Source organism: Mus musculus, chromosome 2 (assembly GCF_000001635.26).
Source record: "Mus musculus strain C57BL/6J chromosome 2, GRCm38.p6 C57BL/6J".
Taxonomy (NCBI): Eukaryota; Metazoa; Chordata; class Mammalia; order Rodentia; family Muridae; genus Mus; species Mus musculus.
Genome location: NC_000068.7, coordinates 27,162,790 through 27,185,624, shown reverse-complemented (window position 1 = coordinate 27,185,624; position 22,835 = coordinate 27,162,790). Strand labels below are relative to the sequence as shown.

At 51.5% G+C, this 22,835-nt stretch overlaps 1 protein-coding gene across 1 annotated transcript; it reads right to left on the bottom strand.

Annotated features, from left to right (window-relative positions):
* Positions 1-2,420: 2,420 nt before the first annotated feature.
* Positions 2,421-20,118, bottom strand: Dbh (dopamine beta hydroxylase). Its single transcript, NM_138942.3, has 12 exons — positions 19,759-20,118; positions 17,306-17,452; positions 15,056-15,313; positions 14,137-14,313; positions 12,819-12,921; positions 10,644-10,810; positions 8,174-8,317; positions 7,873-7,911; positions 7,378-7,437; positions 4,521-4,648; positions 3,995-4,154; positions 2,421-2,959 (listed from the first exon to the last, which is right to left on the bottom strand). The coding sequence occupies exons 1-12, from the start codon at positions 20,107-20,109 to the stop codon at positions 2,825-2,827; spliced, it is 1,869 nt and encodes a 622-aa protein (NP_620392.2). The 5' UTR covers positions 20,110-20,118; the 3' UTR covers positions 2,421-2,824.
* Positions 20,119-22,835: the final 2,717 nt, after the last annotated feature.

The window sequence follows — 22,835 nt, the reverse complement described above, 5'->3', positions numbered from 1 at the left end:
TGGCAAGCCCAGGAACCTGTGTGCAAGCTCCTTGCAGCATCTTAGGAGGTCACTGCAGTTTGAGAGGTGCCACCATTTCTGCATGACAGGTGGTAGGTATCCCCTCGCCCCCAAGACAACAACTCCAAGCAGGTCCCCACAAGGATGGGATGCTGTGTGGGTGCCCATCCACTGTTGCAGGCATGAGTCACATTCTGCCTGACATGAGGGAATGACACCAGAAAGAGAACTGTAAATAAATATCTCAGTGTGTGTGTGTGTGTCTGTGTGTGTGTGTGTCTCTGTGTGTGTATCTGTGTCTATGTCTGTGTGTCTGTGTGTGTCTGTGTCTGTGTGTGTCCAAACATGTGTATAGAGGCCGGAGGTCAACCTTGGGTTTTGTTCTTTGGTTGTCTACCTTGTTTACTGAGATGAGATTTCTCACTGGAACCTGAGGTTCACTGGTTAAGCTAGGCTAATGAGCCAGCAAGCCACAGGGATCCCCATCTCCCCCCACCTCAGTGTTAGGACTATAAACTTTCACAAGTTTGGGTTGTGGGGATTGAACTCAGGTCCTCATGCTTTCATGACAGCCGTTTTACCAACAGAGCTGTGTCCCTAGTCAACCCCTCTCTCAGTTTTGGGACAGACTGTAGTGTAGACCAAGGGGGCCTTAAGCTCTGTCGTGTAGCCAAGGATGGGCTTGAACTTCTGGTCTCCCTGTCTCTACCTCCCAAGAGATGGGATGATGGGTGTGCTCATCCTGTCCCCAGTTTTATGTGAATCTGGGAATAGAAGGCAGGGTTTTGTGCGTGCTAGGCTAAAGTGTCTGACCAACTGAGCCATACCTCTCACTATGGTGCTTATAATTTTTAAATTAATCTAAATAGAAAGGAAATAGCTACCCGAGACTGAGGGCTACCAGACAGCACTGCTCAGGAGCAGCTCAGTGCCGGCTCATGTAAACCTTACCATGGCTTGGGGACACCCTATTTGTACCCAAGGCTCTCTCAGAACCGATATGGAGTAGCACACCCCATCCTTTGGCACTCCCTAAAAGCCCTGGCTTCTGGAAGACTAGAGATCTTCTGCTCCATGAAACACCCAAGCCTAGCAAGGCAAAGCAAACACCCAGCAGATGTGGGCTCGGCTCACACTCAGGCCTTTCTACCACCTCAGTGAAGAAGAGGGGTAGATCTGGAGACTTGCTTTGGCTTAGAGCATATAGGAGGAATGTGGTCTCGGTAGCCTGTTACCTTACGTTCTCATGTTCAGGTCTTGTAAGCTCACTCATGATTCCTGCCTGGTAAATAAGGATATAGAGCTGGGAGCCTAGATGCTGATGTCAGACAGCCCTGGGCTCCACAGCTCACCGTGGGGACCTTATCATCTAACCCCAGGTCTCTGAGCCTCAGTTTCCCTGTCTATAAGTCGGAACAACACTAGGAGCAGAGTAACTGTATTGAGGGTCAGGTTCCTTGGAGCTCCATGAGCCTTTCTTGTACTCTCTGGCTCTAGGCTACTCGGGCAGGCGGCCATAGAGAGAAGGCACAGCTATGGAGACCGCCTGCCTCCCCCATCTCTCAGGCTGTACAGATGACAGAAGACTGAGCATTGCTCTGGGCTGTCAGGCCTGGCATTTCACACCGATTACGCCCATGACTTATGGCCGCCTGGAGCCATGATTCATACCACAAGGCGCAGAGTCCGGGCACTTTCGTTCCCTAGTAATAAAGTGCCTTGCAGAAGGGGAGGCAGCACTTAGCTGATGTCTGCGGAGGGGGGAGGGGGTGCAGGAGACCCGAGGCTCATCCATCACCCTCCCTGCCTGAAGAAGCCTGGGCTGCATTTTGCTGAAATAGCTGAAAAGGCCCGGTCTCCTACTCCCTTCCAAAACCATCAAAGAGCTGAGCTGGCCCTTCAGCAGGAGACTGAGGGGAAGAAGTCAGGGAGGGTAGAAGTAACTAGAATTATAGAAGCAGGCCTCACTCACATGGGACAACATGTCTGATATCATAGAGCCCAGAAAGGCTCAGCACAGGGCAGGAATCCTGGACATGCATATGTGTACACAGTTAGTGCTAGGTAAGGGTAAGTCTCATTTAACAGACAAGGAGACTGAAGATCAGGCAGCTGAGTGGCTTGCTCTAGTCACTCCTTCATTAAGGGCCCAAGCCAGCTCTTCACCTAACTATCTATTTCAGAGCCTGGCCTGTCACCATCAGGAGAAGCAACCAGCTCTGGCCGTTCCACTCCTCTACAGAGCCTGGCTCTAGCCATCTTGGCTCTCCGTCATGGAACTACTTGTTGGGGGTTTCCTCTAGGTGGGCGAAAATATCTATTTACTCTGCCACGAAGCGAGTTCCCCTGGTGAGTCTCTAACTGCTAAACGACTTGTCCTGTCTTGTTGCAGGGAAGCCGCCCACTGGGAAACATGAGCCACTCTGCAAAGGAATATTTAAGCAGTGTTGTCACGGCATACACTAACACAAGTCACCACCAGAGGACCAACAGGGTCGGGACTGTGGGGCTTGGGGAGTCTGCACCCAGCCTGGCAAGGCTGTTCTGGAGGCAAGGTGGTGTTGAATCTGGACTACCACAGCGAGCTGTCCCTATGTGGAGTCAGCAGTGTGTAGATAATGTCCAGGGCTTCTCCGTTCAGTTGGACCTCATGGGGTGCAGTCATGCAAGTGTCTCCAAGGTGACATGCTCCTTCTCCCTGGATGGCCAGCACTAGTCTATGGAAGTGAGTCTTCACACAGGAAGGGAGGGCTACACAGAGCTGGTGTGAGCCCAGGTGGACAGGAGGAGGAGGGTCTGAAGAATAGCTTCTCACAAGGTGGGTCTATTCAGCATCTGCCTCTGTTGTGATGGGCACAGTGGGGTTAGCGGGGCTCTGAGTCTGTCGGATGGGGCAGCGTGGGGTGGGTTCTTCCAGCGTGGAGGTGATCTTAGGCAAAGGCTGCAGATTCCACTCACCCTGTAAGGAAGGAGCAGAAGGTAAGCCGAGGCTGGAGGGGCCAAGCAAACTGCTATCTCCCTAACTGGTTGGATTCTTGTCCTTAAAATCATTTCTCCCATGCTGAACACTCCACACCTCTTCCAAGTCAGCCTTTGAGAGTTAGCACCGGAGGATCCACGTCCCTTCCCTAGGCTGTTGTGTTCTCTGTCAGCAACCTGAAGCCCTCCAGACGTCTCCACCTCCATGCCTGCACTCAACTGTATACTCCGAGGAAAGGATCAGAGTCTTTGGAGGCAGGCCGTGGGTTTAGCCACTGTCCAACAAGGCGTCTGCAAAAGCCAAGATCTAACCATATCCGGCGGTGCCTCAAACTGCTCTGGGATGAACAAGTCTCCCCATGGCATGGGTGTTTGGGTTAGCAATTAATCCGGTACCCAAACGCTGCCAGGAAAGGTCTGTTCACCTTCTGCTGCAGTGCCTGCCTCCCCTGCCTAACACAGCAGGCGGGGTCTGCTGACCAGCACTCTGGGCTGGCACTGCTGCTGCTGGCTAGCTCTACTGGGAAATAAATTAGGTGCCTTTGAATCCCAGCAGGCCTCAGATAAGGAGGGAGAAGCTGCGCTGTGGGGCTCTTGTCATAGACTGCTGGTTTCTTGCCTCCCCTGCCCATAGCTCTATTTTTATTCTCTGAGCAGGGTGCTGACACTCAGTCACACACCATCCAGACAGGGCTGAGGTTAGTCCTCTGTTGTTCTATGCCCAGGAGAAGTGGCCTCTCTGGCCTTCCTGGCAGTGTTGCTGGCCTGTTCCCTTACCATCTATCTGTCTGTACGCCTGTCTCTATCACTGTGTGGTCATTTTCTCAGTCTCATGTAAGCACTGCTTGTTGGGAAGTTCAGGGTGCCCTTTCTCAACCTACCTGGGGTCCTCCTCAAGATCTGGACAGACCTGGAGTTGGAGAGCCAGGCAGCAGTAGGGTTTGTTGGTATTGGATAGGGTTGAACTAATGTTGAATGTCTGCTGCCACCCACCACTTAACCCCATCAGTCATACCGGGAAGCGGACAGCAGAAGTCTTGTTGCAATGCATGGAGATAGGGGCGTAGTCATACAGAGCCTTGAGCATATCCCGATTGAAAGAGTTCCAGGGCACGGAGGAGAACTGCTGGGGGACTGAGGCCTGAGGGCAGGTGCAGACCTCCTCACTGCTGAACCTGGAAGGAAAGGGAATAACCCATCATGGCTCCCATCAGTGGCCATTCACCTCTTCCACTGCCTAGGCTGTCCTGGCCCTGCTTCCATCTTTTATATCACATTTGCTTGTTGAAAATGGCTGCTCTGGCAGTAGCTTGGAAGTCGAGAGATTGATTAGTGATACTTGCCATAGGCACCTGCAAAGGCACAGAAGGTCTGATGGCATGCATGCTAACTTTGCTCCAAGAACTTAGCTCAAAGTTTGCATTTGGCCACCCAGACTCCTAATAGGAGAAGATGTGGGGCAGGGAGCATGGTGCAGGGTACAGGGTACAGAGGCTGTCCATGCTGGGTTCCCCAGGGGCAGAAAGCAAAAAGTGCTTCACCTGTTTACCATGTGGAAGTATTTCTGTAGGAAGCCGTCGTCCACGGCACTCTTGCAGAGTTCCAGCTCTGTCTGGGGGTAGTAGTGCACATAGTTGACACACATCTCCTCCAAGATTCCAAACCCCCCCTGCAGGAGAGAGAAGACCCCATCAGCCCTCAGCACATCGCTCTCAGCACCCTGCCTGTTTGTGGCTTTCTTGTGACTACTTGTTTGCCTTCTTGCAGCAGGGTAGCATCTAAAACTCCCCTGCCCCCAGGATAGAGCCAAGAGGGAGGTCCCCCCCAAAACTCTCCTGTCCCCAGGATAGAGCCAGGAGGGAGGTCCCCCCCACACACTCATGGGGTTTGCTAATGGTAGGGAGAACAGAGAGAGACCCAGTGAATAGGCACCAGATAGTGACTTTTTAAAAAGCCAGAAACAAAATGACAGAGCCTTGCTGTTCCTATCTTATGGGTTACCGCAACGGAGTCTTAGGGAGCAGGGGACAAGACCCCATGACCCCAGTGGGAACTGACCTCCCTACATATTACAAACCTCACTGGCTAAAAGTCATATTGGTACTGCAGAGATGCTAGTACAAGGAACAGTCTCAGGAACCCAGGCCACCTAGCCACACTATGGAAGGGACAGAGCAGGTGACATTCCTACTGCTTACTTTGTGCTCTGAGAGCTAGTGAACTAACCCTGAGTCGGGGTGGGGGGAGAAAGAGCTCCGTCTGCATCAGATCAGTGTCAGGAACGGCGGAGAGCCCAGGCCAAAGCTGTCTTAGCCTCTCTCCAGGATCCTGGCTCTTTGTGAACATGATGTTGGGAGGGAGATTTTATTTGGCTGGTTAGAACTGGTTAAAGATAGAAAGGCCTTCACTAATTCATGACAGACCACATGGGTGGGGCAAAGCTCGGCTGGCCCCTGCTTGGGTGGTTGGGGCCTGGGTATCTCTATGGAGGAGCGGGGGAAGGAAGTTCATCATAAGAAGTTGGCCTGCTCGCTGTGTGCTAGATGGGTCTTCCTGCAGCGTCTGCATGCCCCAAGCCCCCACGCTTCAGTTTTCATAGCTCTCAGTGAGCATGGGGACCCCCAACACTCCCCCCCAGCACTGTTGCCTCAGAGATCAAGAATAAGAACATAGCCTGGATGCCAGGAGTAGATTCTCCTTCCATCCTCTCTCTCACTTTGGGAAGGAAGCTGCATTTCAAAATCCACTATTTCTTTGGATCCACAGGTAGTCCGAGGTGGGAAGCTCAGGTCCGCCTCTGGAAGCTCCCATTTCCTCTGATCTCAGATAAAGCCTCCCATCCCACCCCCGAAGTCCTGAGCCCTAAACAGCCAAGGACTTGTATCTTGAAGCTTGGACTTGAAGACCTAGCATCTGATATTTTAGTTGCTTGCCAGGCCAGTGGCCATAACATCCCAACACAACTAAGGCACTATGAATCAGAAAAGGCAGGAACACAGCCCTGGCAGAAGCGCCTCTAGCTCTCTTCCACCAGTGACTGGCAGGTGCCTCCCTGCCTCTACCCATAGCAGATGCACCTGTAAAAGGAGCCGAGGCCTGTGAAAGCATCTGGGGACATGCTTGCCTTAGATACCGGCACGAGACTAAGACGGATTAAATGTACGGGAAAGAATCCAGCCACAGCAGGCTGCATAGCCTCTAAATCCAGTGATGAGAAATGTCCAGAATAGAAACATCTAGAGCAAGCGGATCTGTGTTGGGCTGGGCGAGGGGACTGGAGGCAATAGCTGAGGCCTGACTGTGTGCATGGATCTGTGAACGTGCTTCCAGGCAACAAGCTGCACACTTCACACACTTCAGCTGTGTGGAATGTGAGTCATCTCACAAGAAGGCTATTTAAAGAACACATGTGAAACAGAGTGGGGAACCCTGGACCGTGGCTGAAGGCCCAGGATACGGTGCAGAGAACAGTGCTCAGTATTGGTAGGAGTTCCCAGGGTTGAGGGATGCCAGGGTGGGATGCGGCCCATGTGCTAATTATTGGGTGTACAGGATCAATTAGAAGGTTAGTAAAATTAATGACTGGGAATAGTGTCCCCACTATTCCCCCACTAAACCATGGAAAACATCCCTCTTCCTTGTCCAACGTGCTCCAGCTGGATGACACATTTCCTGCATATCTCACTTTGAAAATAGTCCTCGCACCAGGTACTCCTCCTCCCTGGGCTATCCACAGTCCAGCCCCAGACAAGACCCAGGTCACTTCCCTAGTGTGGCTGACCCCATCTACCTGCCTGGTGCTGCCCACATCGCCACACTCCCCCACAGCTGAACATCCTAAGAACAACCTTTTTCCTCTGAGGCTCCTGGCTCATGCTGCCAGCCAAAGCTCTTTTCCATCTCTCCCCAACTCTCACATCCTTCCTGTCATCTCTGGGAAATGTCTGCTGAAGTTTCTGTGACCCTGTCATTTTGGTTATCTCCTGTAGCAGATATCTCCCCAGGTGGACTTTTGAATTTCAAAGTACTTCTTGGCTCCCTCCCATGTCAGAGAGACACTGAGCACATGGGTACCAATGAGAGTCCATCTTAGTGGTGCTCAGATGAAGTCCTGAAGCTGTATTGACAGTGTTACCTCCGTGTTGGACTCAGTGGGGTAAGTGCAGAGTCCAGCATGCTGCCTGTGTCACAGGAACTAGGAGTCTGGGGGAGAAGAGTTGCTAGAGATCGGGCTTCAGAAGCTTCCCCTGAGATGGTCGATCCATTCGGGGAATGCAGGAGGGGCAGTCCTGCCTCTGGCAGCCTACACTCAACCCTGGGAATGTTTAGAAATCTTTAAGCAGACTCTGGGCTGTTCATTTCTCTGTGTGGGTGGCTGAAAAAGCCAGTGTGACTTACCACTGTGGCCAGCGTCTTGTTTTCTGTGTTGTATGTGCATGAAGTGATGAGTACGTCCCCCTGGAGAGAGAGGCAGCAGATACATCAGCTCCTGCCCACCCAGTGCAGACAGGGCTGCTCAGCTCACCTCCATGGTGACCAAGCCACTATGATGTGTGACCTCCCAAGAGGACCCCAGCATCCTCCACAGTGAGGTTCCGAATCTAAGCATCCCTGGCACTTATATCCATCAGTGGCCTCATGGTCTGGCTGGCCATGTTGGATCCCCAGTTCTGTGTGGGCAAAGACTACATCTTGGCACCCCCATCTCTTTCCAGTGTTGTCAGGGGATGAAACTCTTTGAGGTTGTGGTTAAGCTGAAGATACCAGGCAATGTCCCCTCTGTGCCATGAAGCCCACATGTACCTTACCCAGCCCAGCTGTGCCTGCCCCTCTGTTCTCTGTCTCTCGGGCACAGTACTGTCCAAATATCTTCTGCCCCAGCCGGGCACTCACCGGGTAGACTGTCACAACCTTCTTCAGCATTCTGATCTCCTGCAATCAGGAAGAGAGGAGATGGAAAGAGCTGTGGACCCTGATCCAATCACCTTGTTCTTCCCCACCAAACCCTCCCTGGGTTTCAGTTCTGCCTGGGGAATGTCAGGACTGACCAAATGTGGGCTTCAATCAGGGGAAGACAAACTCAATCGAGTCATCACCAAGACATTGTAGCCTGGGTCAGGGACCATCACCCAAGGTCAGAGGTCAGCCCTGGGAAACAGAAGGCCTTGGAGGCTGGTGACAGGCAGGTCGTCACCTGGAAGTGGGGGCTGTAGTGGTTGTCCCTGTTCACCACCTTCCTCTCTTGGCCATCCCTGGCGAGCACAGTAACCACCTTCCTGCCCGTCAGGTGTGTATGAAGCTGAGAGGCAAAGATGTGGATTCCGGAGTCCTGCAGTGCCTGTGGGAAGAGCAGAATCAGACACCAGAGGAAAGGGACAAGGACCCAGAGCAGAGGCAGCATCCCTGGGCTTACCAGAACAATTGCTTTTTTCACGTGATTCTCTCTGATCTCTATCATAAACCTGCCAGAGAGTGGCTTGTTCAAGAGCGTATGGTGGCCAGAAGCCCAGGCCCTTGAAACCCCAACCAGCAGCCAGACTACAGAACATGTTCAGGGCAGATGACACCCCTCTCCTTTGGTCTCCTTGGGGGTCCCCAAGAGCTGAGTTCTCCTTCTCCTCAGCCTGCAGACCTCTGAAGCCCTTCCAATGCTGGCAGGATAGGAGCTTCCTTCTTGTGGGCTCCCTGTCAATTGATGTTTGCAATTCCCACCATATGCAGGGGCCCAGGCAGGGACTGTGCACAAAAGGCCGTATTCTCTCTGAGGTCACTGTGACCCTGGTCAACAGCAGTGATGTTGACCACTAAGCCAGTGGCAGAAAGATTGCCAGCCCTAATGTGGGGAGGCCCCCTTTTCTCATTAAGGCATTCGGGCAGTTCCAAGGAACAGTTGTTTCCCTCATCTGTGTTCATATTTTTAGATACCAAGTGTTCTCGGATGGACCATTAAACATGCCACCATTCATGACCCTGCCATGGTCCTTGGCTCCTCTCACACTGCCAGCCAGAGCTGAAGATCCTGGTGCCGGCAGCTGGCATCCGATGACCCTAGACTGCTGTGCTTTCTTCAACTCGTCTGCCTTTACTTCTGAACCTTCTGTCTTGCTCTGGCCGGCTATTGTCCCTGCTTTTCACATTGTGGATCTCTTTATCCCCCTTGCAATGAAAACTGAGGCCTTCAGGACTAAACTGTGACAACATATGCTGTCTAGTGAGCCAGGGTTGCAGGTGTATGGCAGAATGTGATCCATAGACACAGGTCTAAGAAGCCAGCATCACCCCTCCTGACCTGTCCGTTTTGACTTGGGAGGAAAGTTGATTTCTCACCCTGGCCCCAGGCTAAAGCTTTTGATTGAGTATAAGAACAGATGTGTCTCAGCCTGAGAACATTAGGCCTAGCTAATACTTCAAAGACCAGGCGCTCAGGTACGGAGGACTCTTGAGAACAGGTGTCATCCCATGAGTACACTGGGAAGGAACCTTCACTATGAGCTCTGTAACAAAGAAACCTGGCTCCGCAGTGCAGCTTTGGGCTATGTGTCCTCTCTTGGCAGGCCTGGATCTCCCTGTCTTCAGTCCAGGAATATGTACAATTCCATGACAGGTCACTGTAAGAAGCAGGGGGTCAGCCAGCAAAGAAGGCAGGACACATAGCAGACAGTAAAGTCACATCTGTGACATCAAAAAAGCTCCAGACAGTAAGACTGATGGCAGGCAGCCAGAGGAACTTGCAAAGGGCGAGAGCAGATGTTAGCAGAAATGAACAGAGGCTGCAGACAACTGAGAGGTGCAGGTCTGTGCGCTGCCTGCCCTCAGACCACGGGCAACCATCACAACTGCCACAGCATGAGTGCGAAGACGTCACCGACAGTCTAGGGAGGGCTCTGTGAGATCCCCATTGCTGGCTCTCCCCGTCCTTACTGAGTAGACCTCCATGTAGGAAATTCCTCACCAGCTCCACAGCAGCTTCTTGCCAGGTGGGAAGAGAGCCCAGCTAAGACAGCGGTGCAGCTGAGAATGAGGGCAGCCTGGCACAGGCAAGGAGCCACTGTCTGCTTGCTACAGAAGCCGAGGCTCCTGCTATGTCACCTTGTGCTTGCATGGCCTCAGGGACACTGGGTACTTTGCTGCCTCCCCTAGTCCCTGCTTGGTGAAACGTGATATGAGGGAGGCTGCACAGCCTGTAAAAGGTGAGTCCCATTTGGAAGTTTGGATACTCCTATAACAAAAGCAGTTAAAATGTACTGTGTGGGGTTACACAGAGATGGCTCAGCTGCTAAAAGTGCTTGTTGCTCTTTCAGAGGACTTGGGTTCAGTTCCCAGCACCCTGGTTGGAAGGCTCACAACCACCTAACTCCATCTTCAAGGGATCCAATACCCTCTTCTGGCCTTAGCTAGAACACACACACACACACACACACACACACACACACACACACACACACATGCGCACACACAGAGAGAGACAGAGTGACAGAGCCAGAGAGAAGGAGGAGGAGCATATAATCAAACACATAAATAAACATTTTTAAAGTGACATATTTCAAACAGGTGTGCAGAGACTCAGACAACCTTGATTCCAGGTCAGGGGTTCAAAGTCCTCTTGCTGCTCTCCCCTGGTCATCACAAGCAGTGGGTTGTGTGTAGGACCCTGTCCTACTCACCATCTGGGTGCACTTGTCTGTGCAGTAGCCGGTCAACACAAAGGCAGTCTCCTGAGGGGGGATGGCCATCAAGGGTGTATACACCAGTCCGAGCTCCATGATGCCCGCATCATAGCGTCGGAGAGTAGCTGTGTAGTGTAGGCGGATGCCAGAGGAGTCCTGCCGGCCTAAGGGAGAGGCATGTGGTAAGCAGCACCACCCTTGGGGATCAGTGTGCTTAGTCACCCTTTCTGATTGACTAGAACAAGAAAGAAGAGAGCCAGAAGCTGTTCTTAGTGCACCTGTCACATCTATGGGGAGTGGGGTTCATGGTAAGGGTCACCAGTCCCATTTACAGATGGAGAAACTGAGGCTGGAGGGTGAATGAAAGACTTTGCCTAAGACCGAGGATCTGGGAAGCATCTGAACTTGGCCTCAAACCCAGGACCAACAGGCTGGGATGCAGGATGTTGCTGGCAGGCTCTGTCTCTCTTCTGCTATCATTTGAGGGTACTGCCTTTTGTACTGTCTCTACCTCCCCACCCCCAGGCCAACAACATTCAAACTCAAACAGCCTCTTGTGTCTCTAGGCTGATGACATCAGAGGCAAATAATAAAAAGCAGCAGCAATTGGTTAAAATTTAGATGGGGATTAAATAATGAGATAATCGTGGATTTTGATATTAATAGAAAAACAGCCTGTCTCAAAATTCACCAACTGACAGGAGCATCTTTATATTTGGCAAAAGATCCATAAATACATGCAGACGATCAAGGAAGACAGACTTCCCTGACACCCAAGGAGTTCTCAAAAATCCATTTGCTCCCAGGTTTTAAATGAGCAATAAATCCCCTATGGGTGCTCAGGCCACAGCCATGTCTCGCCTTTGCCTGCATGCTGCAGATAATTCCTACGGTGGAGGCATTGCTACAGCCAAGAGGAAAGTCGCTGAAGGCATTAGGTTTGCATTGCCAATTTCACATCCAGCTGGGAGCTGGGTGCAGTAGCCGCTCCAGCCTCACTGTGACACTCCCCCATGTCTATCAGGGTCTTTCTACTCCTTATCTGCGTAGAAGAAAAGTGTCATTCAAAGAGACAGGGAGAGGAGGAGAAAGGAGGCTGGGAAAGGAAAGGAAAGGAAAGGAAAGGAAAGGAAAGGAAAGGAAAGGAAAGGAAAGGAAAGGAAAGGAAAGGAAAGGAAAGGAAAGGAGGAGACATTTGATGGCAAATGGGGTACAAGAGCAAAGAAACATTTAGTTTCTGATGTGGTGTTCTGTGTCAATCCCCTTAATGAACTACTCAAGTTGTTCACCTTCAGGTATGGGGTGATCTAGCTATTATAGTGACTTCCTGAGACTGGGCTAAGCCTGCAAGATCTGTACTAAATGGCACCATAGAATTGGAATCAATTGTCTCTCTCTTTGTCTCTCTCTCTCTCTCTGACTGTCTCTCACTCTCTCTGTCTCTCAGTCTCTCTGTCTCTGTCTCTCTCTCTCTTTGTCTGTCTGTCTGTCTGTCTGTCTGTCTGTCTCTCTCTCTCTCTCTCACACACACACACACACACACACACACACACACACACACACATACCTTGTCTCTCTTCTAGAAGTTCTAGAAGCTTTTTGCAGCATGGATGTGTCTTATTTCCCTTGAGATTCCTTCTCAGGCCCAGCCAGCCACCCACTACTTTACTCCAGCTCTGTGCCAGGTTGGGGAACAAAAGCAGGTGGGCAAGTGTGGCCCTGGCCTCTAACTGGACAGCTTGGGCCGTCTAAACCCATGACACACGCTGAGCAAAGAGCATGTCCGGAGCACTCAGTGCCCGACTGGCTGGCTGCAGGCAGGACCCTTGGCCTTCTGGATCTAAGGCCTGCTGTGGTGCCCTGGGAAGAGGTAGACGACATCCTGTCTGTCCCAGGGAACTTGTGAGGTTCTCTCTCCACAGAGTGTTCAGATGTGCACCAAGCCCTGCCCCAGGGTCCACGGCAGACATCACTAATCAATTACAGCACTAGCTTGAGGGGGACACCCAGAACCCCAGGCTGAGAACTCATTAGGATGCTGAGTACAATAAATAGATACGGAGTAAAGGCCTGTGTTTGTCCCTGGCCTGTCTGTGCCTCAACAGGCTAGGCTGCACCCAAGCATCTGAGAGACTGAAGCAGAGTCAGGAGATGTGCTCTCAACACTCCTACCTTGTATCTTCCGTGGGTTGTGGTAATGAACTTCCAGTCGGAGAAACGGGGAGGACCCCGGGCCCCCAAAGGGAACACCAGCTTCTTTTGGGTAGTAAAATGCCTGTGTAGGACAGGAGTATTAGACAGGGGTCCTTCAGGGCTCTGGAACAAACCTGGCCAGCAGCAGGGGCCTGAGCAGAGAAGCTCAGCAAGTGGCCAGGTTAGAAGGATTCTCTCCTGGGGTTAAGTAGACCTTTCTGTCACACAAGGAAGGTTCTATCATGAGGGCACCGAACCTGAGCTAAGCCTCTCTCCCAGACCTTCCAGTTCTGCCCTCAACATCCTCTGACCTGGGGACCTAGAAAGGGATTGATGAGACTCTTGGGCATCGTCTGTTGACATCTTATCCAGCCTCAGGCAGCCCTGGATCATGCTATGTACAGAACCCAGATCCTTGCAAGTGCTGATCCAGTGATGAGCAGTGCACACTTGTGATCATGTGCATTTTCATAGAAGGCTGCAAGGAACTTTTTTTTTTTTTTTTTTTGGTTTTTCGTGACAGGTTTTCTTTGTGTAGCCCTGGTTGTCCTGGAACTCACTCTGTAGACCAGGCTGGCCTCGAACTCAGAAATCCGCCTGCCTCTGTTTCCCAAGTGCTGGAATTAAAGGCGTGTGCTACCACTGCCTGGCTTGCAAGGGACTTTTGTGGCCCCCAAAGATTAAAAGCACAGGCATCCTAGAGGTGACTGGGGCTGCTTGAAACCTGCACTCTGCTGGTGCCTGGCGTGCCTCCTTCCCATCTCTCTCCTGGATCATTTTAGGATGTAGTTTTGTGGAGCTGGGTGCAGGGAGTTAGAATCCTGAGGAAGCGTGGGGGGGGGGGGTGGGGGGTGGCGGGATGGTGCAATGGTGTCCTAATTAACTTTAAACTGTTAAATTGACAAAGTCTAGACTCAGCAGAGACAACCTCAGCTGTGGAGTTACCTTTGTCAGATTGGCCTGTGGGCTCATCTATGAGGGAGTGCCAAAGCAACTGTGGGCAGCACCATTCTCTAGGCTATGTAAGAACACTATGAGATGGCCTGCAAACCAACTAGTGAACAGCCATCCCCCATGATTGCTGCTGCTCTTCCCTGGCTGTGAGTTCCTTGGTCAGAGGTGATGTGATATATTAAACAGGCCTGCCTTGAGTTCCTGTCTTTATTTCCCTTAGTGATGGACTGTGATCTGAAAATGTACGCCAAATAAATATTTTCTTCCTCCAAGTTGATTTTGGCGGTGGTATTTATCACACCAGAAAACAAACTAGAACAGGCATATAGCAGTATGTACACACCTTGGCACCCAGGGCCCATGCTGCCAGCACGTGCCGGCAGTAGTTGAGTCGGTCAGGCTTCATTTTGGAGTCACAGGGTCCGTTGAACTGGGGGAAGTCCTCAGACTCAGCTGCACATTGGAAGACCTCCATGTGGTGCACCAGGGCCTCATTGCCCTCAGTGACAATGGCCTCATACTGCAAAGGAACAGACCACCCTGAACTGGAAGCCCAGTGCCTGCCCAACCCTCCCACTTGGCTGGACTAGCTGGTCCTTAACTGCCCTGCTATAAGTCAGAAGGGTAATTAAGGCAACTTCAGGTACTTCAGGGTTTCCAGTTCAGAGCCAGGAGGTAACAGAACCAGCATAGAGCTCCGGGGAAGACAGTAGGGACCTACATGGAGTATTCCTGATAAGATGGAGCTAGGAAGGCAGCTATCTTTGTGCATATGGGCAACTGTGGGCCACTGAAGCTCCACTGGGAGACAAAATTGGGCCTCAAGGACAACTATACAACCAGGCTACTCTTTGCTGTGTGACCATGGGCATTCACATGACGTTTCTGGGCTATTCTTCCTCTTCTGTAACAGGGACAGTATTCGTGACTTTTGTGATGAAGTCCCTAGTTGCAGCTTTGGAGCAATTGAATTGAGCTACTTTTACATGAGAGGAGGTGGCCAGAAAGATTGACAGTAATTCTAACCTCAAGGGCAATTGCAGAAGATAAATAAATAAATAAATAAATAAATAAAATTGCTTTGCTCCAGGCAGGTAAGATAGGAAATATTCATCTCAGGGGCCCTGAGGCAGATGGTGAGCAGGGGCAGGGTGGGGCACAGGGGACTAGTACATATGTGCTACTTCTAAGGAGCCAGGGTAGCACCTCGATCCATGCAACTCTGGGACCCAGGTGGAAAGCAGAGCTCTACCCCCGTTTACCATGATGATGTGGTGTCGGGGGAAGCGTGGGGGTAGCTCAGTGATATAGCACCAGTACGTGGTCTCATTGTCGGGGATGAGGATGTCAGGAGCCCGGATATCCATGGTTTGTACATCCTCAGGCATGGATGGAGTGGGGACCTCAGACTTCAGAAGCTGCACCCGCTGCAGCCCTGTATGCAGGCCTGAGGTGTTGATGGCCTCCAGCGACTGAAATGGCTCTTCCAAGATCCCATACACTAGATGGACAGTGTCATCCTGTAGCCAGACAGAACCAGTTGATTGCCCGCTCAGAGCCAGCATAGGTTCAATGGTGAGTGAAGAGAATCATGTCACATGACCTCCTACCAAGTGAAGCTCCTCGCTGTCCGCTTAGCAAATGAGAAGACCATAACACTCTCTGCCTGGCCCCAGGCTGCTTCTGAAATCCTGTCCTCACCGGTTAAGCACTTTTTTTTTCTTTCTCATACACTCTGTGCATTTGCTTAGCATCCATTTATAGATCCAACCACTGGGCCCTGCTATAAGGCAGGCTGGGACTCTTCTATGAACCCCAAGGTCACTGGAGGCAGGGGAAAGGTATTGGTTGGCTCACAACTGAGGAGTCAGCGACCACCTAGGGAGCCTAGAAACTAATCTGGGGAACCCTGACTCTGATAGGGAGCAGTGTTTGAGTTTCCCCCACCCCCAGTAGCTGGACACGTAGAAGCCTACAGGTCATTGCTATGATGAGGGCCCAGCCAGATCACAGAGGTGGGCTGGATTCCTCACAGGTTGCCATGGATGGAGGCGGCCAGCTCTGGGTAGATACTTTGCTGGAAATGCCAGCAGCTCCTTCCTGGGTGGGTAGGCAAGGATGTACGTTCATGGTGGACAGCCAATGTGCTCTGGTTGGTAGGAGCCCCAAGGGCTGCTCTTGGGAAAGACATCTTGCAAGTTCTATGCAAAAATCTCTGGCCCCAGAACATGCAAACATCGGCATGCCCTGTGGTGCATTCTGGAAGGTTCTCTGAGTGCCTTGTCCCCAGGAGGGTGGGGACTTAGATGACTCATTTCCAATGGCCCTAGCCTAGCTTCTTTGTGTCATGAGCTCCTAGGTTATTCTATTGCCTCTTTGGCAAAAATTCTCATTTGTTTTCTTGAAATCTAGATTTGTTTGACATCCAATAATCAGTGCCAGATCTAAGCAAATGGCCAGTCATTTACCACCTCTCTGAGATCCATTCTTAGGGTGAGTGGAACCCACCTTCCAAATCCTGTAGTCCAGCTGAACCCGACACCACCCACCTTCTGTATAACTTTTCCACTCCAAGCCACCATCTCCTCTGTCCTAAATTGCCTCAGAGCCAGAATTGGTAAGCAGAGAGCACCCTGAAGCCCAGACAAGTCAGAATTCCTCCGCCTGCTGCTTCCCAGGGCCCTTCTAGTCTTTGCCCTATAAGGCCAGTGAAGGCCATTGCCAAGGTTCTATTCTCGAGTCTACCTAGTGACTGAGCCTGGTGCTTCCTATATGCTGTGGTCGGGCCTCTTGGGGGACTGTGAGTAAATCAGTTTCTTCCCATGGCACCAGCCTCTCAACTCTGTCTCTCAGCCACTACCACAAACTGCCAGCCCCTGTCTGTACTGTCAGGAAAGATTTAACTAAGAAAACAAGAATGTAAGGGGTCCATCAGGAGCAAGATGGACTGTCTTTTCCTAAAGGGAGTGGTTAAGAAGCCCAAGTGCTTTGCAACTATGTTACAGCTATGAAGTATACCATAGATCTTCCATATCTGGGATCCAGTAGCTCCTAGGCTTATTTTATAGACAAGTAGACTGAGGTTTGGAGGAGAAAGAGACCAGCCCCGAGCCTCAAAGCAAGTCAGCAACTGGGCAGGGTAAAAAGCCAGGTGTGCTGGTCTTCATACATGACAGACTGATGGAAGTGGGATAGATATACATCCCAGGGCAAGAGGGTTCCAAATAACAGTCACATCTGGAAAGAACACTGGCTACATGTCTGCAGGGAGCTTTTCTGGAGCCTCATGCTGCTATAGACCTAGAGCCTCTTTCTAAAACAGCTTCCATCTGTCGGGTCTCTCTCTCTCTCTCTCTCTCTCGTGTGTGTGTGTGTGTGTGTGTGTGTGTGTGTGCTTGCACGCGTGCACATACACACTCTACCCATGGCTTCCATGGAGGGAGGGGCCTTGGCCTGGGACTTTAGAATGCAGGGACAGTTCAGGAAAACAGCTGTTGCCCTGGACAGCCTACCTCAATGACATAATCCTTGGGGTCACAGGTGACAAAGGGCCTCTTGAAGAGCAGGGACAGGCCATCTCGAGTCCTCTGTGCCTGGAGCAGCTGGTAGTCTTGCTGGGAATCCAGATGGATCTGCCCTTTCCGGTCACTCCAGGCATCCTACAGAGACAGGCTCAGGGTCTGAGCAGGAAGGAGCCCCTACCCAGGTGGAGCACATATCTCTATTAGAGATCACAGCCGCTACCCCGAGTGAGTCACCAGCTCCACAGAACACCCAGCAGGGCTAGGAAGCTGCTGATCGTTGCTCCCGTTGGATTTTATCTGTCTCATTCTTTTTCAGTGTTGGGATCAAACCCAGGGCCCAGTGTATGTAAGGGCAGCAGGCCTCCCTTGAACCAAGTTTTCTAGCCCCCCATATTTACACCCCATTCTGTTGCCTATCCTACCTGAAGCTGTACCCCAAATCAGCTTCCTTTCAACCTACCACATGTAAGCTGGGTGCCTGAGACGCCCAGAGACAGTTAGCCATACAGCAGAGCTTAGAGTGAGACCTGAAGAAGTGTACTGCATTGTTAAGGTGAACATGGCTTCCCACAGGACTGCACACTAGGATTAGACATTTGAGACTAGAGCCTTGAACCTACACAGATGATGATGGAGCCAGAGTGGAAAGAGGCAGAGTAGCATTTAAGGTGGCACTCACTCACCCAGGTGTGTGCCCCATGCTTGCATAAAATTGAGAGCAAACGCTGCCTTCAATACTGTACCCTAGGAATCTCTTACTCTAGGCTAGCCTTGCCTGGAGAGATTAAACTGAGGTCTGGGTTGGGGAGGCTGCCTCAGCTGCATTGGCAGCAAGCGTGAGCATTTCCCCAGAATAGTTCCTAGAGCCGAGATCCAGGTCTCCCTGCCTTCCCCTGCAGGGCTCCAGGCCAGGGTAAGGGAAGCAGGCTGGGGTGGCATCTACCAAGTGGGTTCATGACCATCACAGGCCTCTGTTGTGAGGATTGTTGGGGCTGTTTCTACTTAGTCCTACCTCCAGGGCTATCACAGCTTAGGAAAGCAAAGCCTGCAAGAAATTAGCAACATTTCCTCTAGGGACAGCCTCATGGTGGGGCTCCTGTTGGGGTTGCTGCTGACTCACAGCAGGACCAGCCAGGCAGTTGGCATTGCTGCTGGGAAGCTACAGTGCAGACCTGAGCATACTGCTGCCTAAAGAACTCCGTTTCTGATGTCTGTGTTCAAAGGAATTCATTGTGCAAACAAACCTGCCAGGGGTGGAAAAGGCCCCCTTGGTGGAAGCTGCAGCTTGAAAAAGCTGCACCCCGAAGGGGGAAAGGAATGTCAGCCCCACTGGGACCCAACAAGTCTCTTCTGTCTCCCACACACCTCAGACAGACTGTGATTCCAGAGCCACTGTACAGCCAGCCCTGCTCTGTCACCCTGCCTGACAGTTCTGAGCCAATGCCTGGCCTCACTGTGAAACAGGGAGAGTGGCTGCTGCCATGCTCAGCTCAAGAGAGCATCTCCTAGTCAGGTTTAGTAGCTCACACCTATAATCCCAACACTGGGGAAGCTGAGGCAGGAGGATTAACACAAAGCTGAGGCTAGCCTAGTATGAAGAAGAAACATGATCGGATAAAGAAACCATCTCTTCTCTTGTAGATGCAGAGTTAGATTCTATCCCGAAGAGGCCCTGATGGTCCATCCCTCTGTAGAGGTAGGAGGACAAAGAGTAGAACCACAGAGGATATGTGTGGGTATCTATCCTCCGTCTACTGATCCCTGTAGCTTGTAGGGGCCCTGAAGGATGCTCCGGTCTGTAGGAGATTTCCTGTTTGCTACCCTAGCATGCAGATGTTCAGGTAGCTTTTGAACAGAAGGAACCAGAGGCATTCTGTTGGCCTGGGCTCAGCTTGTGTGGTGAGGATGGGGTTGTCCCACACCCGGGTTGCAGTGGTATCTGTGTCTACCTTTACCATCATTGAGTATAGCACAGAAGGCGTGTTTCTGTGTCCCAAGCTGGTGTGCATACTGCCTGCTCTATTCAGCCATATGCCACCTGGCCCACAACAGGTGCACATGTACTGGTAGTGTGGCATGGAGTTGCTATTTGTAAAACTGGAGGATATGCAGGGTCTCTACTCATGTGTGTGTGGGTGGGTGGGGACTCATGGCATGTGGGTCCTCCATCTGCCCTTACTGTCCTTAGGATTGCTGCAACCATTATTTGGGGGTGTAGTCAAGGATTTCAAGGAGAGACTACTTACTGTTCCATTCTCTAGTGAGTGTCCTTATGACGCTGAAGGGCTTAATTCAGATTAGTGACATCAAACACAGAAGCAGTAGGCAAGCTTTCTTTGCTGACTGTAGAGCAGGGCTGTATGAAGCTAGCCAGCTTGTGTGTGTGTGTGTGGGGGGGGTATGGACGTGAGGACAAGACAGAAAGATGGCAGAGGACTCACCGCAAAGTAGGCCCTGTCCCCATCAGTCCAGAGCATGATGAGATCTGCGTTCTCCATCTCTCCTCGATCTGACATTCCAAACAGGACCCCAGCCCTCAGCCCTTGCACCTGGAGCTGGAAGTGGATGATCTCCTGGACATAGCTGACGTTCCATGAGAGCTCTAAAATCCCTTCGGGGTCCAGGGGGATGTGGTAGGGGAAGGGGCTCTCTGGAGGCTCCGAGCCCCGCAGTGCAGCCACCAGGATGACCAGGAAGATGGCCACAGCAGTGCCGTACATGGAAGCCGCCTCACGGACACTGGGGCTTGGGAGGCTGCTCCAACAAGGCTGGTGGCTGAGATGAGCTTGCATGGCAGGGATGAGCACCCCAACCCCACTCTGCCATTTATGCCTGTCCAGTGGGGTTGGGCCAGGCTGCACCTAATCACATTTGTCTGGTGGGGAATTGAATTGTCTTGGTGGCCCTCCCACCAGTCCATGCCCTGGGGCAAACACATCTCCCCTAATTGGCACTAATGACACATGGACATCTTCAGGAGAATCGAAGCAGAGTGGCTGATGTCCTCCAACAAATCTCTGACGCCTGTTGGAAACAGCTACTCTCTGCAGACATAGGTCCTAAGGACACCTCCAGCCACGCCCTGCGGAGGGCCTCATAGGCAGCCAGATACCAGGTCCTCTCCACCTGCTCCAACTGAGGTCTAAGGGGCTCTTTCCTGAGTGACAGTGAGTGGTGGGTTCCTGGCTCTTGTTTTTAACAATACTGGGGGGTGGATAAGTTTCAAACTAAAAATAAAAGGCAGTCCCCAAATAGTCCGTGTTTAGACACTCTCTCCAAGGCCGGCTGTTCCCACTTTTTCTCCTGTTTCCCCACGGGCTCCAGCTGGCGCCACGGCTGCTACAGAAGGAGTGGGTGCAGAGACAGCAGGGCAGGCAGAAAGGGGTGAATGGGCTCTCGTGGCTGTAGGGACAGTACTTAGGGGAAAGGAGGGTGGGGGACATACCTGTTCCCATCTCCCTGAAGCTCTCAAACCCAGGGCTTCCTCTTGCTTCTCAGGTCAGCTGTACCCAGCGCTGTCCCTCCCAAACCTGCCATAGGGCCCCTGCACAGGTTGGCCTTCCTATTGCTCAGCCCTGTCTGTCTCATGATGAGAACCAGTACTGTCCATACCTCCAACACCAGGAAATTCTACTTGGTCTGCTGCTTGTATCCAAAGCCATCCACCTCTGTACCTCACTGTGACTATAGGTCCCTCCAACCTAGTTGTGAGTCCTTCTCTCCTTCCTTCTCTCCCTCTTTTTCTTCCTGCTTCTTTCTCAGAAACACAGTAGCCCAGCCTGAGCCTCTGGCCAGCAAGGCCGATTCTTCACTGAGCTCTGTTCTACAGAGGAAACGGGACCTCAGTCCTGCACACAGGTGAGATCTCCAGATAGTCCCAACTCTGCTCTGGAAAGCAGATAGGCAGAATGACCAGGGCTAATGGGCACATTGTTCTGCACAAGCTAGGACAAGAGTCACAGGCTCTGAGTGGGGTGTGGCTTAGCTAGCCACATCCTGGTTTTCAATGAGCTCTTAGGGCCACCTGGGGCAGCGAGGGCCAGGTCGGTTCCTAAGAAGGGTAGGGCTGCTGAGCAGGAGTCTGACTGCAGCAAGTAGTGTCCCTTTCCTGGATCCAGCCTGAGAGCAACAGTTGCGCTCGATGCTCAGAGGAGAAGCATGGTTCTTAGTAAACAGCAGAGTGACACACACACACACACACACACACACACACACACACACACACACATTTATTTTTAACAGATTCAAAAAGCACTCCCGTTCTGCAGCTAGGAACAAGGCTGGAACGCTGGCAGAAGTGATTCAGCCAACTTCAGAAGTAACAATTACCCAGTCTTCGTAGTTACCAGGGGAGGGAAGCAGGCCTGCCTGCTTTGCTGGCTTTGAGAGACCAGCCTGTGGTTGTCCCCATCTGACACACAAGGAGATAGAACCACACAGAGGGGAAGATGGGTTCCCAGGGTCACGCAGCCATCTGTGGTAGGGCAGGGCAGGGTAGGGCACAGACAAGACAGCATTCAGGGACCCCAAAATGGGTTTTCTTAGCAACATAAGGGGTAGGAGTGTACCCTGACAGCCAAGATCAGGAAAATCCCACAGGAGTCATGAGGATGGGCTGACCAGAACTAAAATCTGGAAAAAACCCCAGATGTTGAGGCAGAGCCAGCAGGGCCCATGGGCATCTATAGCTAGCCTTTCTATGTATGTATTGTATGCATGTATGTATGTATGTATGTATGCTTGTATGTATGTGTGTATGCGTGTATGCATGCATGTATGTATGTATGCTTCTATGCTTGTATGCATGTATGTATGTGTATATGTATGTATGTATGTATATATATATATATGTGTGTGTGTATGTGTGTGTGTGTGTGTGTGTATGTATAAATAAAATTTTTGACACAGATCCTCACTATGTAGAGCAGGCTGGCCTTGAACTCACAGAGATCTGTCTGCTTGCCTCTGCCTCCTGTCTGTTGGATTTAAAAGTTTGTGCCATCACACCCAGGCCTGGGTGCTGGGAATTTGAATTCGGGTCCTCGTGCTCATGAGCAAGCATTTTAACTGCCTGAGCCATCTCCCCAGCCCTTACATTTCAGTGTTGCCTTTTTAATTTATTTATTGTTGTTATCATTGTCTGCCCTTCCTCTTATTAATCTTGTAGCGGACTGATCTGACCCTGGACAGGGAACAGTGGTCAGCTATCCTGTCTGTGTTTCACCTCCTTGTAGTGTTTGGGAGGTCCAGGGCGCGGGGTGTTGTCCTTCCTTCTCTCCTGCTCTTGCCTGCACCCCCACCCTGGTGACTCTGCTAGGGTTTGACTATGTCAGCTGCCTTCCCAGGGTGGGCTGGGGGTGGCACCCAGGACGTCACTGTCACCATGTCAGGAAATAGACTCGGTGTGCTGCTAAATGCCTGGCTTCGCTCCAAGCCTCATCGATGACGGCTGACCTCATTTAGAACCAATTTCAGTGTTTTAATAAGCCCCTTGCCTTCCCGAATTTCTCTGATGCTG

Coding starts and splice junctions, on each gene's coding strand:
- Dbh (NM_138942.3), bottom strand. CDS start 20,109: ATGCAAGCTCATCTCAGCCACCAGCCTTGTTGGAGCAGCCTCCCAAGC. Junction 8,318..10,643: donor CAGACAAGTGCACCCAGATG/GTGAGTAGGACA, acceptor CTCTTCCCACAG/GCACTGCAGGACTCCGGAAT. Junction 2,960..3,994: donor CTTCTGCTGTCCGCTTCCCG/GTATGACTGATG, acceptor CCTTCCTTACAG/GGTGAGTGGAATCTGCAGCC.